Consider the following 13,748-nt stretch of genomic DNA (forward strand, 5'->3'; position numbering starts at 1 on the left):
ACCTGGGTGGATTTGACATACTGCAGTGCGTTTTTACATTGAATGTTGGCCAATTGCCTCCATTCCCTATACAACGGAAAACAAAACAAAAACAAAATGCAGTAATGTGACGCTTCGGTTTAGTCAAAATTCAGTGATGTCTTGGCAAACTAAGTTTCCATGAAGTGCAATTTTGGTCTACTGAAGTAGACCTGTTTTATATCCCAATGCACACAAGAACACAAATTTCAATTACATCAGTACACTTGCTAGTGGAAATTCTAACAAACAAGTGCTGAAACCCTGTTGCATACGAACTCAGTCTGAAGTGAAATAAAAAAAACAAAACAACTCAAAAATGTAATCTTAATGGCTTAAAGACTAGTACATGGTGATGCTACCTTTAGGCACAGTGCTCGTGCAACTCTCAATCTACTCTGAAACAAAGTCAATCAGCATGTAATTAACACGTCCAGAATTTAACAATGGAAAACAGCAACAAACCTACCTGGAAGGGCTGTGGGACAGAGTGGTTTGCTGATAGTTGGAGGATGCAGGACTGCCATGTACAGAATTCTGAGACAATTTGTACATCATCCCTAAAACAAAAAAAAAAACATTCTGGTCAAAGACAGATCAATTAAAAATGCAGCAGAAGACAAAAGCTTGGTAATGATTAAACAGTTAAGGAGACAACACAAAATGCACAGGAAACATGCTCAACTTAATCTAAGCTCCCAATTACCCATTTGCAATTCTGCAACTTAGTACGAGTAAACTTATGCAGATCTATGTGCAGAGATAAAAGAGAGAAGCTGCTTTCTCATTACCAAGCTTAAAAGGGAATAACTTGCGAGTCCAGCAAGTAATGATAGTTCCACTATGCAGTGTACTGAAAACACAATTTCTAGAAACTTGGCAATTAAAATTGGGAAAGAATCCAAGGGAGAGGGCTCACCTTTCAGCTATAGGACATGTTTCAACAGTAAAACATTACTTACATAGGTTTGATTTCCTCAGCCTCCATTTGCCTAACCATGCAGCTCAGTCATTTAAAATCTCACAGTGCTCACTTATCTTTCAGCTGTTCCCATTAGGGGTCACCACAGCGGATCATCTGTTTCCATTTCTTCCTGCCCTCTGCATCTTGCTCTGTCACACCAACCACCTACATGTCCTCTCTCACCACATCCATAAACCTCATCTTAGGCCTTCCTCTTTTCCTGTTACCTGGTAGATTCATCCTTAGCATCTTTTTCCCAATATACTCCGCATCCCTCCTCAGCACATTTCCAAACTCACTAAACATGAAAAGGTTCATGTTGATCAGTTATGTATCTCAGTTAAATACATCTGTGTATATGTAAATATTATACCTGTGCATACACAACACATGAAAGGGTAAAAGGTTACACAAACCATTCAGTAAACCCTGCAAGACCTAGCAAAGCCATGTACACCTTAAATCTCCTGTAGTGGAGATCCATGGGAGACGAGCAAGACTCTAAGGACACATCAGTTTTAGCTACACCGGGAGGTTTACGGATTTTCTGAGAGACTCCAAACAGTTGTAATCAGTGGAGAAAGGGCAAACTCCCCGTAGAGCAATCTCAAAGTTGGTATCTCAAGTTAGCAGAGGGGGCTTGAACCCCCTGCAAAAAATACTATTTTTCTTTTTCAGTTCTGTTTTCCATCAACCACTTTGTCAGTTATACAGTTTGCTTATGGGAGTATACGAGTCACATACTCCGTGTGTGTGCATATACATACATATCTTTACATTTATCAATATACATATTTATATAGAGATACATATTTACACACACAATTATATATCTGCAAGGTCAGGGCAAAAATCATTATAGACCTTATTAACAAGGACATACGTAATTTCCCTCAACCCAGTCCAGATTCTTTAAATGTGAATCAAGCCTGCTAAACATGGTTGACTTATACGAGAAAGTCACCAAGGCCCTGGACGAGGGAAAGACTATGCATACCACCAATCTTGAGCTAGCCAAGGCATATTCCAAGCTCCTAACTCTACTACAGAGAAGCTCTCCCAGTCGGGAATTAACCCCTACAGTACCAGATAGGTAGATAACTGGCTCACTGACAGGACACACGCTGTCAAAGTGGGTGACTTCACCTCAAGCAAAGACCATTCACCAGTGGTATAAAGAATAGTTGTGTAAAATCTTACCATAACCATAGATGTCCTCTTCCATGCTGCAGTATTCTAGGTGTGGGATTTCTTGCCTTCAGGCAACTAGTACATCAGTTTCTATACAAAAGCTTCAGCTTGGCTGCTGTAGTGTACATGGGACGTCACACATAGGGCCATAAACCAAGGGGCCTTAAATGTGATGTCTGCAAGCACAATCCTCAGAACTTTAAGGCCAGCAGGCAGAGAACAAGGCCCAGCAGGAGGTGTGCCCGTTTTTTTTTACAGGTGTGCGACTTGGAGACCTACTGAAATGTAGGTAGTACTAGAAGGTATAAGACCTGGGGAGACTGGTGGGTGGGAAGGAATATTGCAACATGGAAGAGAACGACATATATGGTTATGGTAAGATTTTACACAACTATTCTATGTCCTTCTATTAATATGTTGCAGTAGTCTAGGTGTGGAAGTGTACCACAGCTTAAGAGGATGAGAGGGTGGTGGTAGATGCAGAGAGACCTCCAAGACCCTGCAGGACTGCCCTGGCGAATCCTGTCCTAGCTCTGGAAACTTGGTCCAATTTGCAATGCTTGAAGGTGTGGATTGTGGCCTAGTTGGCTGCTTCCAAAACAGATGCTGGTCTAGGCCTTTCATGAAAGCCCTTGAGGTGGCCACAGCTCTAGTGGAACAGGCCTTTATTCCCCTTGGGGGTTCCTTTCCATGGTGAGAGAAGCAAATAGCTTTCCTGATCCAGCATGCTATGGTTTACTTGGAGACTGCCTTGCCCAGGGCTCTGGGGTGGAAGGAGACAAAGAGCTGGTTAGTCTTTCTGATGGCTTGGTCTTGTCCATGTAGAATCCAAGTTGTCCGTGCACATCGAGGGAGTGCAGTATCCTCTCCCCTTCATTAGTGGGTGAGAGAAAAAAGGCGAGCAGATGAACGGATTGGTTGAGAGAGTGATTAACCACTTTAGGCATAAAGGAGGGGTTATTTCGCAAGGACACCCTGTCTTTGTGGAAGACTGTGTAGGGGGGACAGGCCATTAGAGCCAGCAGTTCTGTCACTCTTCTGGCTGAAGTGACAGCCACCAGAAGGCCAGTCTTCCATGTACACATTTGTAAGGAGGAAGGCCCGGCAGGTTCAAATGGATATTAGGTTAATTTCTCTAAGATGTAGTTAAGGTCCCAAGGCGGAGGGAGAGGTTTCCCAGGTGGTCTCATGTGCAAGACCCCTTTAAGGAAGAGCTTTATGTCGAAACTTGGCCAGCAAGAGGGGTTCCAGGGGCAGGCAAGCAGATATGTCCGAGAGGTGTACTTTTACAGAAGAATAAGAAAGGTCACTTTTTATCAATTGACACAAGTAGTTCAGAACCACGAGAACCTCAGCGGAGCTGGAGTCCCTTTCCTTTTGCAGACACCATTTTGCAAATCTTTCCCATTTAGCCAGGGAAGATTTTCTGGTGGTAGGTTTCCTTGCCTCCCTTAGGACTGAAGGCACGTCCTCTGAGTAATGGTGTCTGAAAGAAATCAAAAGTTAATCACCCACGGAGTCAGAGACAACATATGTACCTGTGGGTGTAGGAGAATTCCTTTGTCCTGTGACAGTAGGTATATGCCTTGTAGGATAACTTGGAAGTGACTGCCCTTGGCTAGTTTGTGAAGTAGGTGAAACCAGTGCTGCCTTGGCCAGTAGGGAGTCACTAACAAGATTTTTGGTTTGTCCTTCTGAATTTTCAGGATGACTTTCTGAATCATTGGGAATGGAGGGAAGGCATAAAGGAACTTCCCCTCCCAACAGACGCTGAAAGCGTCCACTCTCCATGCTAGAGGGGAATGGGTTTTTGAGCAGAAGTTCTGCAGTTGCCTGTTCTGGTGGGAGGAGCACCTCACCGGTGGACTATGTCTAAGAAGACCTCCCTATTCAGCATCCATTCATGTTCAGGAGAGGAGGAGGTCATGCTCAGAGATCTGCTTGGTGGTTGTCCTGTGAGGGGATGTAGACCACCTGCAGGACTAAGTTGAGCCAGGAGGCTAAGTCCCATATCAGCAGGGCTAGACTGCAGAGCTGACAGGCTTTTGTTCCTCCCTGCTTGTTGAGGTACATCATCACTGTGGTGTCAGTGACAATCTGGAGCACCCCTGGAACCAGAAGGGGGGTCTGTAGTGCTAAGAAAACTGCTGTCATTTCCCTGATATTGATGTGCTTGGTCTGAAGAAAGGGATGCCATTTTTCCAGAATCTTGTAAGTAGCCAGAGTTGCTCCCCAACCGGAATCTGAGGCATCTCTATGCATAACTTTGGGTTGGGGTGGAAGGCTGCAATGGGAGCCCTGGGTTCAATTTCACTTGCTGGGTCCACCAGTTGATTTCTGTTTTCAGACAGGAAAGGAGGGGGAATGGCCTGCTCTAAGGGATGTAAGTGCAGGGACCAGGTGTTCTTCAGGAACAACTGCAGCTTGCACATGTACATTCTTGCCAGAGGTAGTATGGGGATGGTTGCTGCCATCAAACCCAGAAGAAGAAGAAAATGCCTTGCCGTCACCTTTTCTGATAGAAGAGCTTCTTGGAAGTGGGAAGTTACAGATAGAACCTTGTCCTGATTTAGAAAAGCCTTCATTGTTTCTTCTGATTCTGCAGCCGAGGAAAATCTTGTCCTGGCTTGGGATCAGAGAGTTTTTGGGGAGGTTGATGGTGAATCCTAGGTTCTGCAGAAGGGACATGGTGAAATGTACATGCTTTAATAGAGCATCCCTGGATTCTGCCAGAATCAGGATGCCATCCAGTTAAGGGTAAATTTGCATCCCTTGAGTTCTGCAGAAGGGAATGGCCGGGGCTAGGCACTTTTTTAAAGACCAGAGTTCTGCATAAGGGAATGGCTGGGGCTGGGAACTTTGTAAAGACCCTGGGGGCCATGGATAAACCAAAGGGCAAGGCAGTAAATTGGAAATGAGAGGAAGGGCCAGAGAAACACAGGAATTGTCTGTGGGAACTCCTGATGGGTATTGTGCAGGTAGGCTTCCTATAGGTCTAGGATGACCATGAAGGTCTTGGCTGCAATGAGAAGTAGCAAGGTGGGGAGACAGCGTTTTTGAAGGAGGGTACCTAAAGATGTAGGTTTAGAAAGGACAGATCTACGATGGGTCTCGAGGGGCCATCTTTTTTGGGGACCAGGAAGAGATGAGAATAAAACCCTTTTCCTTTGTCATGGAAGAACAGGCTCTATGTTGCCTAGCTGTAGAAGATCTGCCAGAACTTGTGGCATGAGATGGGCCTGGATTTTGGAGAGGGAAGGGATGCCTCTTCTGGGTGGCTTCTCTTTCCAGGATAGGAAGTACTCTTTTTGGACAAAGTTTAAGACCCACTGGTCTGAAGTGATGGGTTGCCAAAGGGGGAGACCGTGGGAAAGGCGGGCTGAGAGGGGGAGGTGGGCAAGGCAGTCACTCATTATTGGGCCTCCTCTATCATGAAAGGGTCGTCTGGGTGGTTGTGGTGGAGCAAGGGATCTGGATCTGGAGTTAGTAGGTCTTCTGGCCCCTCTCCTGGACCTGGAAGAGGAGGGCTGTGGAGTACGTCTTGCAAAGGTGGCTTTAGCAGGGCAGTTCCTATAATACTTGGGCATGGGCGACAACAGCAGGCGCTTAATGTCCTGGAGTTCTTTGCTTTTTTTCTAGTAGATTTTTAAAAATGTCTACTGATTGTTTTCCGAACAGCACACTGTGGTCCAGAGGGGCATCCAGGATTTTAGCCTTGAAGTCCTCAGGGAGGTTCTGGAGTCTTAGCCATGAGTACCTCCTGAAGGCTGAAGCAGATGCTGCAGACATAGCAGATGCTTCTGTAGCATTGTAGCTGCACCTTATGGAGTGCCTAGCTACCTGTTGGGCCAAGGAAAGTTTGGATGAGATGTCAGTCTTGCTGGGACTGTCAGGCAAGGAAGCCAGTATGGAGGAGGCTTGAGAGACCAAGTCTAATGCATACTTGGTTGTGCGGGTCTGATAACTTATAGCTCTGAAAACCAAAGTAAAAGAAGTGTACGCCTTCCTCCCCATCCTATTCATGTACTTACTGTCTTTGTCAGTAGGTAGTAGGGAGGCAGAGACAGCAGTCTAGATTGCTTATGTGCCATGGTGGCAATAACAGCTGGGTCCACCAAGGGTGGCTTAACTAAGAATTTGTGGTCCTCTGGTACTTTATAGAAGTGGTCAGGATGCTTATGTGCCAGAGGCTGGGAGTCAGGGGCCTTAAAGGACGCACTGAATGCATCCAAGTAAGCAGGCAGAACAGGGGGGACCTGCTGAAGGGGAAGGTGATTCCACTTGCAGCAGTTCAAAGTACCAGTCATTTGGGAACTGTCCCATTTAAAGTAATCCATCTTGGTGATGGTCTCACCAAAAGTAATGTCCTCAGGGGGAGAGTCCCCCTCCACAGATTCCTCATCCGGACAGTAGTATTCCTGGGGGGAGGCAATCTGGGAAACATAAGAAATGGACTACTCTGATTAAGAGAAAGAACAGCCATGTTCTTCCCTGACCTACGGGGTTATGGATAGGGGAAGAAGCAGAAACAGTCCCAGGGCTCAAAAGAGGCAGGGTGGAACTGGCTGAGGCTGAAGGCCTAAGGGCCATGAAGGCCTGCCAATCCGGTGTGACTTCTGAAAAAGAGGAGGGATATGTTTAGTTTTCTGCTTTTTTGCCAGAGAGGAAGTAGAGAGTGGTCTGGTGTCGGGACTGGAAATTAGCACATCCGAAGTCTTGATTCCTGCCGGAGGTACCACCGAAACTTGTTACCCCATGACCTCCACAGGTGTCTATGTCCAAGTGAGTTCCGAGAACTTGCTGGTCATCAGCTGCAAAACGGCTTCCTCTAGGGAAGTCACTGCAGTCGACAGATCCTCCGAGTGCACCTCAACCCCTAGATCGGCAGTTGGCGGTGCATTGGGAAGTGGAGTGGCAGGCGAAGAAGGCCTAGGAACTTTGGCCTTCTTGCATGAAGGTTCAGGTGCAGCCTCCGATGCATGATCCATTCTAAGGGCTAACCGTTTGAGGTTCTGGTTCTTGCAGTAGATATTTAATGCGGCTAGATGGCTGTGCAAGGTCTTAGGCACAAACGATTGACAAATAGTGCAGGAGAAGTGATCGTGTTCCTGGCATAGGCAAAACACCACACCTGTCATGGGCCTCCTTATGGAGTATCTGGTGTCCACATTGGCACTTTTCCTTTTTTCCTGACATCAGGTAAAGGCAACAACAACCATGCGTTAGCTAAAACAATCGTCAACAATAAAAGTTTGAAACCCAACAGGCTACTTATCTTTAAGATGAGACGTCTGAAGAAGTGATCGTACGATGCGAATGTAGTTCTGAAGATTGTACGTGCAGACATCACATTTAAAGGCCCCTTGGTTTATGGCCCTACGTGTGACGTCCCATGCAAATTACAGCAGCCAAGCTGAATCTTTAGTATAGACGCCAACGTACGAGTCACCTAAGGGAAGGAAATCCCACACCTGGAATACTGCAACATAGGAATAGAAGGACATCACAGGGTTCTGTACTGGGCCCCTTACTGCTCCTAAATTATTTCTAAAAAAAAGTCCAGACAAACTTGGACAACCTGTAGCAGACCAAGTTTGTTTACGACTGCAACCTGGGAGCAATCACTGAATTCCCCCAATGATGTTAATATACAGTAGACAGGATTAATACACACAAATGACTGGTGCCAAAGCCAAAAGTACAGTTTTGTACCTACCATAAATGTAGATGTTCGAAGATCCACATTGCTGCAGTCCTAACACTTGGGTAGTCCGCTGTCCCAGTCGGCCCGAATACCAAAGTATAAGGCTGACGTCGGTCAAGGCGCATTTGTCTGACATCAGGACGTCAGGGTACAAATGCGCATGACCGACGTCATATCCTCAGTCTTTTCTTGCCCCAGATGTCAGAAGACCCTAAAAAGATAAGGCCAAAACCAAAAAACACCAAACACTCCTGTACCTAATATATATACAATATATACAAATTTACAAAAATAGAACCCCACCCACACAACCACCCCTAAACACAGAGGGAAGGAGGGAGGTAAATTGGACTGCAGCAATGTGGATCTTGAACATCTACATTTATGGTAGGTACAAAACTGTACTATGTTCTTCATCCCACATTGCTGCAGTCCTAACACTTGGGTAGAATCCCAAAGCAGAGGTAAGGGAGGATGGCTAAACTATAATGAAGCAGGAGCTGCCAAAATGCCCTGCAACACAGCAGTGGCAAAACCAGCCCTGGATTTAGAATAGAGAGGAAGGTGGTAATGCTTGGAGAAAGTATGCACTGAACTCCAAGTAGCTGCCTCCAAAATATCCTTAGTCGCCACCCCTTAGAAATGCTGTTGAAGTGGCAGTAGCCCTAGTGGAATGAGGCCTAATCCCAGCTGGAATCTCCTTGCCATGATGGGAATAACAGAATGCAATGCAAAACCCAATCCACTTAGATATAGTTTGTTTTGACACAGGCTTGCCCTGAGAACTCAAAGCAAAAGAAACAAACAACTGCTGAGACTGCCTAAAATCCCTAGTCCTGCTTAAATAATAACGAACTGCCTGTGTACATCTAAAGTGTGCAAAATCTTTTCCCCTATTTTGGGGATCTGCATAAAAGTAGGCAAATGAATAGTTTGGTTTAAAGCCACACTAGAAACCACCTTAGGCATAAAGGAAGGATTAGTACGTAATGATACCCTATCCTTATGGAAAATCAAAAAGGCTCAACCGCCATAAGGGCCTGCAATTCAGAAACCCTTCTTGCAGAAGTAATGGCCAACAAAAAGCAGTCTTCCATGACAAGTATTTCAATTCAGCAGTAGCCGAGGCTCAAAAGGTTGTAGAGTAAGTTTCTCCAACACAAAATTGAGATCCCAAGCAGGAGTAGGAGCTCTACGTGGGGGTCTTATATTCTTTGCCCTCTAAGAAATTGCTTGAACAAAGGATGAGAAAACAATGGTGGGTCACAATCATAGTGAGCTGAAATTGCTGCAGCATGAATCTTAATGGAAGAGAAAGACAAACCTTTGTCCAATAACTCAGTAAGATATTGAAGAGCCACACTCAAATTAGGCTCAGAAACATCCAAATCCTTTGCTGCACTCCAAAATAAAAATCTCTTCCATTTTTCTGCATACACTTTACGTGTACTAGGTCTTCTGGCTTCCATAATCACATTCAAAACTTGTTGAGGAAGTTGAGACCTGCTGTGGTTCAAAACAGAATATGCCAGGCTGTTAGATAAAGAGAGTGAAGCTTGACATTGAGTAGATGACCGTCCCTCTGAGACAAAAGGTGTGGAATTAAAGGTAAAGGCCATGGAGGCTTCCTTACCAGATTCCTCAGTAATGGGTACCAGTGTGGCCGAGGCCAATCTGGAGCTATCAAAATCATCCTTGGCTTGTCTTGTCTGACCTTTAGGAGTACCTTTGGGAGGAGAGGCAGAGGTGGAAAGGCATACACATGAAGATTTTCCCAACTGAACGAAAGAGCATCCACTTTCCAAGCTGTGTGATGAAACCTTTTCGTGCAAAACTTTGGCAGCTGGTGGTTTAGTGGAGAAGCGAACAGATCTATGTCTGGAGTTCCCCATGACACTGTCAATTTTTGAAATACATGAGAATCAGAATAAGGAGGATACTCCTGCAAGTCTTCAGCCGAAGACTCAGAAGCCTCCGAACACTGCTCAAAACTCTCAAGCTCAGGTTCCACCCTAGGCCTCTTATCAGGGGGGGGGCATAGAACCTCTAATCATAGTAATCAAATCTTCTGCCATTTTAAGCATATGTTTCTTAGGCAGAGACCCTGAAGAACTAGGGGAGACCCCCACTGAAGTTAACCCTGGCCTGCCTCTAGAAGAAGCCTTGGAAACAGAAGGGGAGGGCCTAACCACCTTAGGAAGGGAGGGGAGAACAGCTACTTTGTCCTTGCGCTTTTTAGACGAAGCGGGCGTCGGAGCATCCAACGGCATGTTGTAATTACAACGCTTCCCAAAAACTAACCTGGCACAATCTAATCTTCTCTTAATAGTGCGTTTGTTAAATCTAGCACAAGAGCGACAGCCAACAACGTCGTGCTCAGGCCCTAAGCAAGGTATACACAAGGTATGGTAATCCCTATGAGGTATCTGTTTCCCACAAGAAATACAGTTATTCACTTTTTCTGACATCCGGTTAAATACTGAGGCAAGAAAAAAACAAAATATTCCCAACGGGTACTTAGCCAACTTTGATTCGGTCTGAAACTCCGACTTCAGAAAATTTCAGAACGCCAACCTGCACTCGCAATACTGCTTCTGCATCGGACCATGCGGCAAAAAAGACTGAGGATATGACGTCGGTCATGCGCATTTGTACCCTGACGTCCTGATGTCAGACAAATGCGCCTTGACCGACGTCAGCCTTATACTTTGGTATTCGGGCCGACTGGGACAGCGGACTACCCAAGTGTTAGGACTGCAGCAATGTGGGATGAAGAACATCGCAAAAAATGCATTACTACTCCCTTTAAGAAAGCTGACATCTCTGCTTATTACCTTACAGACAGCACCGCTCCCCCCAATTGTAGACCCAATGGTATGTGAAGTGGGTACTCAGATTGATAGCAATCTGAACTTTGACCACCACTGGTACCCACAGTAGTACGGAAATCCGATGTAGCACATCTTATGGATAAAGGCATCACACCTAGATCCAAGGATGTTACAATTCCATTATACATGGCCCTCATTAGACCAACAACAGAGTACAATGCTCCCTTTAGCAAGTACCTCACCAGGCACCTGTAATAACTGGAGAGACCACAGAGGCTTCTCACCTAGAAATTACACACAGTACACAAAAAAGTCTTGTGCAGAAAGACTGAAGACCCTGTCACCGTATTCCACCTCCTACAAGTTGCTAAGGGGTGACCTGTGCCTGGCTTAGAGGGCAGTCTCTCTCTTAGGCATGACGGAAATGCTACACATCTGTAAAATCAAACTGCAGGAGGGTCACTCACTCCAGAGATCTTAACCTAGGTTCTGACATGAACAGGTGATGTTGGAAAGGTAGATACATCTACCACAGACTCTGGGACAAGTTTCCAATTCACATGAAACAAAGACCCTCCCTGACTCTCTTCAGAAGCAACTTAAATCACTGGATGGGTGACCACAAATTCAACCTTACCTCTGTGTGTTTCACTCACCTAACCACCGACAATTTGGGTAACTCGGGATAAATATGGCTAGGCTTGTAAAAGCTCTAGGCCCATTAGCCTTGTAACCTCCTATAAACCTATGAATCACTGTTGTAAGCAGCCTTAGCTATATGGGATATTTCCTGCCAAGGATGTTACAGCTGGCAGAGATGAAACCCATATAGCTAAAACTAGTGCAGCAGTGCTCAGCATGATGAACATAGTACAGCTGTGTAAACATTTAGATAATAGTGTCTTCACTGTTGCAGTAATAACTACTTGGGACCACCTGTTGTGGAAGCCCTTCTCTGCCCCGAATGCCAGAGATTAGTTCCCTTCTCCTAGCCTGGCAGACACCCTTCCATTAAACATCAGGACATTGAGGTACAAGGATCATCAACTGACACTGTATTCTCAGGTCTTTCTTGCTCTCAAAGGACAGGGTCCCTAGTCTCCTAGCTTTAGGCCAACCAGGAGTACGACCCACCAATACCATCCCTAGAGGAATAGGGTAAAAGACATCTGAAGGGGTACCTAATGGGGAGGTGGCCTTAACATGACTGATATGAATGTGCAAAATCCAACTCAGAGACATCTTAGTGGGGAAGGAGGGAGGAAAAATGACCAACATATACATTTATAGTATGATGACACAACTGTACTATATTCATGTTTTACTGTTGCAGTAATAACTACTTGGGGGGATTCCCAAAGCTACAGGAAGGGTAGCTGGATAAGACATCGGGCAGAGGATAAAAGTTTCCATAGGACTACAACAGCAAACCCAGCTATGGCTCTAGAGGTACAGGCCAAATTGTAATGCTTAGACAAGGTGTGGAATGAGAACCAGGTGGCTGTTTCCATAATGATTTAGGCGGACACCCCCTTGATAAATGCAGCAGTAGCAGCTGTGGCTCTTGTGGAATGAGATACATGTAGCAAAAGATGATATAGCTAGAAATCCACTTACAGACTGATTACTTACTGGTTTGTCCAATTTGTTAGGAGCAAAGGCTGCAACAAGTTTCAGACTTCAGGCTTTGTTTTTGATCCTAGCAGGGCTCCCAAGAACACCAGTCTGTGGTCACTGGGTTGGATTTCTTTAGGCTTAAGGAGAAGACCAAGTTAGAAAGGCAGATCATGGTCATATGAAGAGAAGTTTCTTGCTCGTTCAAATTACTTGCTTGGATCAGACAACCGACTAAGTTAATGGTAGATGTGTCTTGCAAAAAGCAACTACTGTAGCGAGACATTTTGTCAACAGTCATCAGTGTATAAAGTCAAAGGGGAAGGTACAGAATAGAGAGAGATTCCCACTTATCCTGATGCAGAAATACCGCAATTGTTTCTCTGCTGTAAGTATATGAGGTAGAAAAAAATTAAGAGGCACAGGAATCTGTCTAGTTCCAACAACCACGAGTGTTGAGGAAAAAATAAAAACCAGAGAAACTAGTGTTGAGGAAAAAATAAAAAAAACAGAGAAACTAGTAGTACTTAAAGTTCATTGATGAGCTCAGTCACAATTTTCTAAAAGTCAGGAAACCCAGGCAGGTGTTCCAAACAACAAGCCCTTATTAGTCACAGACAAGCGATCCTCAACAACAAAAAATCAAATGTTTTAACAATGTTAAATATATCACCTTTTATATACTTAGAAGTACATGTGGAAAATATACGTATTGTTTAATTTTAAACCAGCCTATTCATGGCAAACAACGTGAACAGTGCCAAAAATTCCAAAAACAGAAACACAGCTTCAAGATGAAGGCAGTATACAAGAGCAGAAGTGAAAACTGTCGTATAAACGCAACTTTAATACATTAAACCAGGTAAGCGCTTTCGCAAATTGACATGTGTCATCAGGCCATAATCTTGAATTAATTAAGCTTAAATACAATCATGTCCTCCCAACAAAATTTAAAACAGCCAATGAGAATGTTGTTTCTATTACATACACATAACAGACTTTGTAATAACACAGAACTTTCACATTTCATAGAGCAAACTACCTGCAACATACAAGGTATAAAATACAACATAAAAATGCTGCATAGAAAGTTGAGATATAAAAATATACAAACATATACATCTAATATTTTATATGTGTGTGTATATATATCTATCTATATATATATATATATATATATATATATATATATATATATATATATATATATATATATATATATATATCTATATCTATATATATCTATCTATATATCTATCTATATATATATCTATCTATCTATCTATATATATCTATATATCTATCTATATATCTATCTATCTATATATATATATATATATATATATATATCTATATCTATATATATCTATATCTATATCTATATCTCTATCTATATATATCTATCTATATATATATATATATATAT

General features: G+C 43.9%; 1 protein-coding gene across 1 annotated transcript in view; it reads right to left on the bottom strand.

Moving 5' to 3' along the window:
* The window catches only part of NIPBL (NIPBL cohesin loading factor), a 4,951,262-nt gene that overhangs the window by 4,258,859 nt on the left and 678,655 nt on the right, over window positions 1-13,748 (bottom strand). Inside the window, exon 5 of the mRNA XM_044076429.1 lies at window positions 488-578. Within this exon, the coding sequence (XP_043932364.1) occupies window positions 488-578 (91 nt within the window). The remainder of the gene's footprint in view (window positions 1-487; window positions 579-13,748) is intronic.

Source organism: Protopterus annectens, chromosome 1.part0 (genome assembly GCF_019279795.1).
Source record: "Protopterus annectens isolate FY-2018-M chromosome 1.part0, PAN1.0, whole genome shotgun sequence".
Lineage (NCBI taxonomy): Eukaryota > Metazoa > Chordata > Ceratodontiformes > Protopteridae > Protopterus > Protopterus annectens.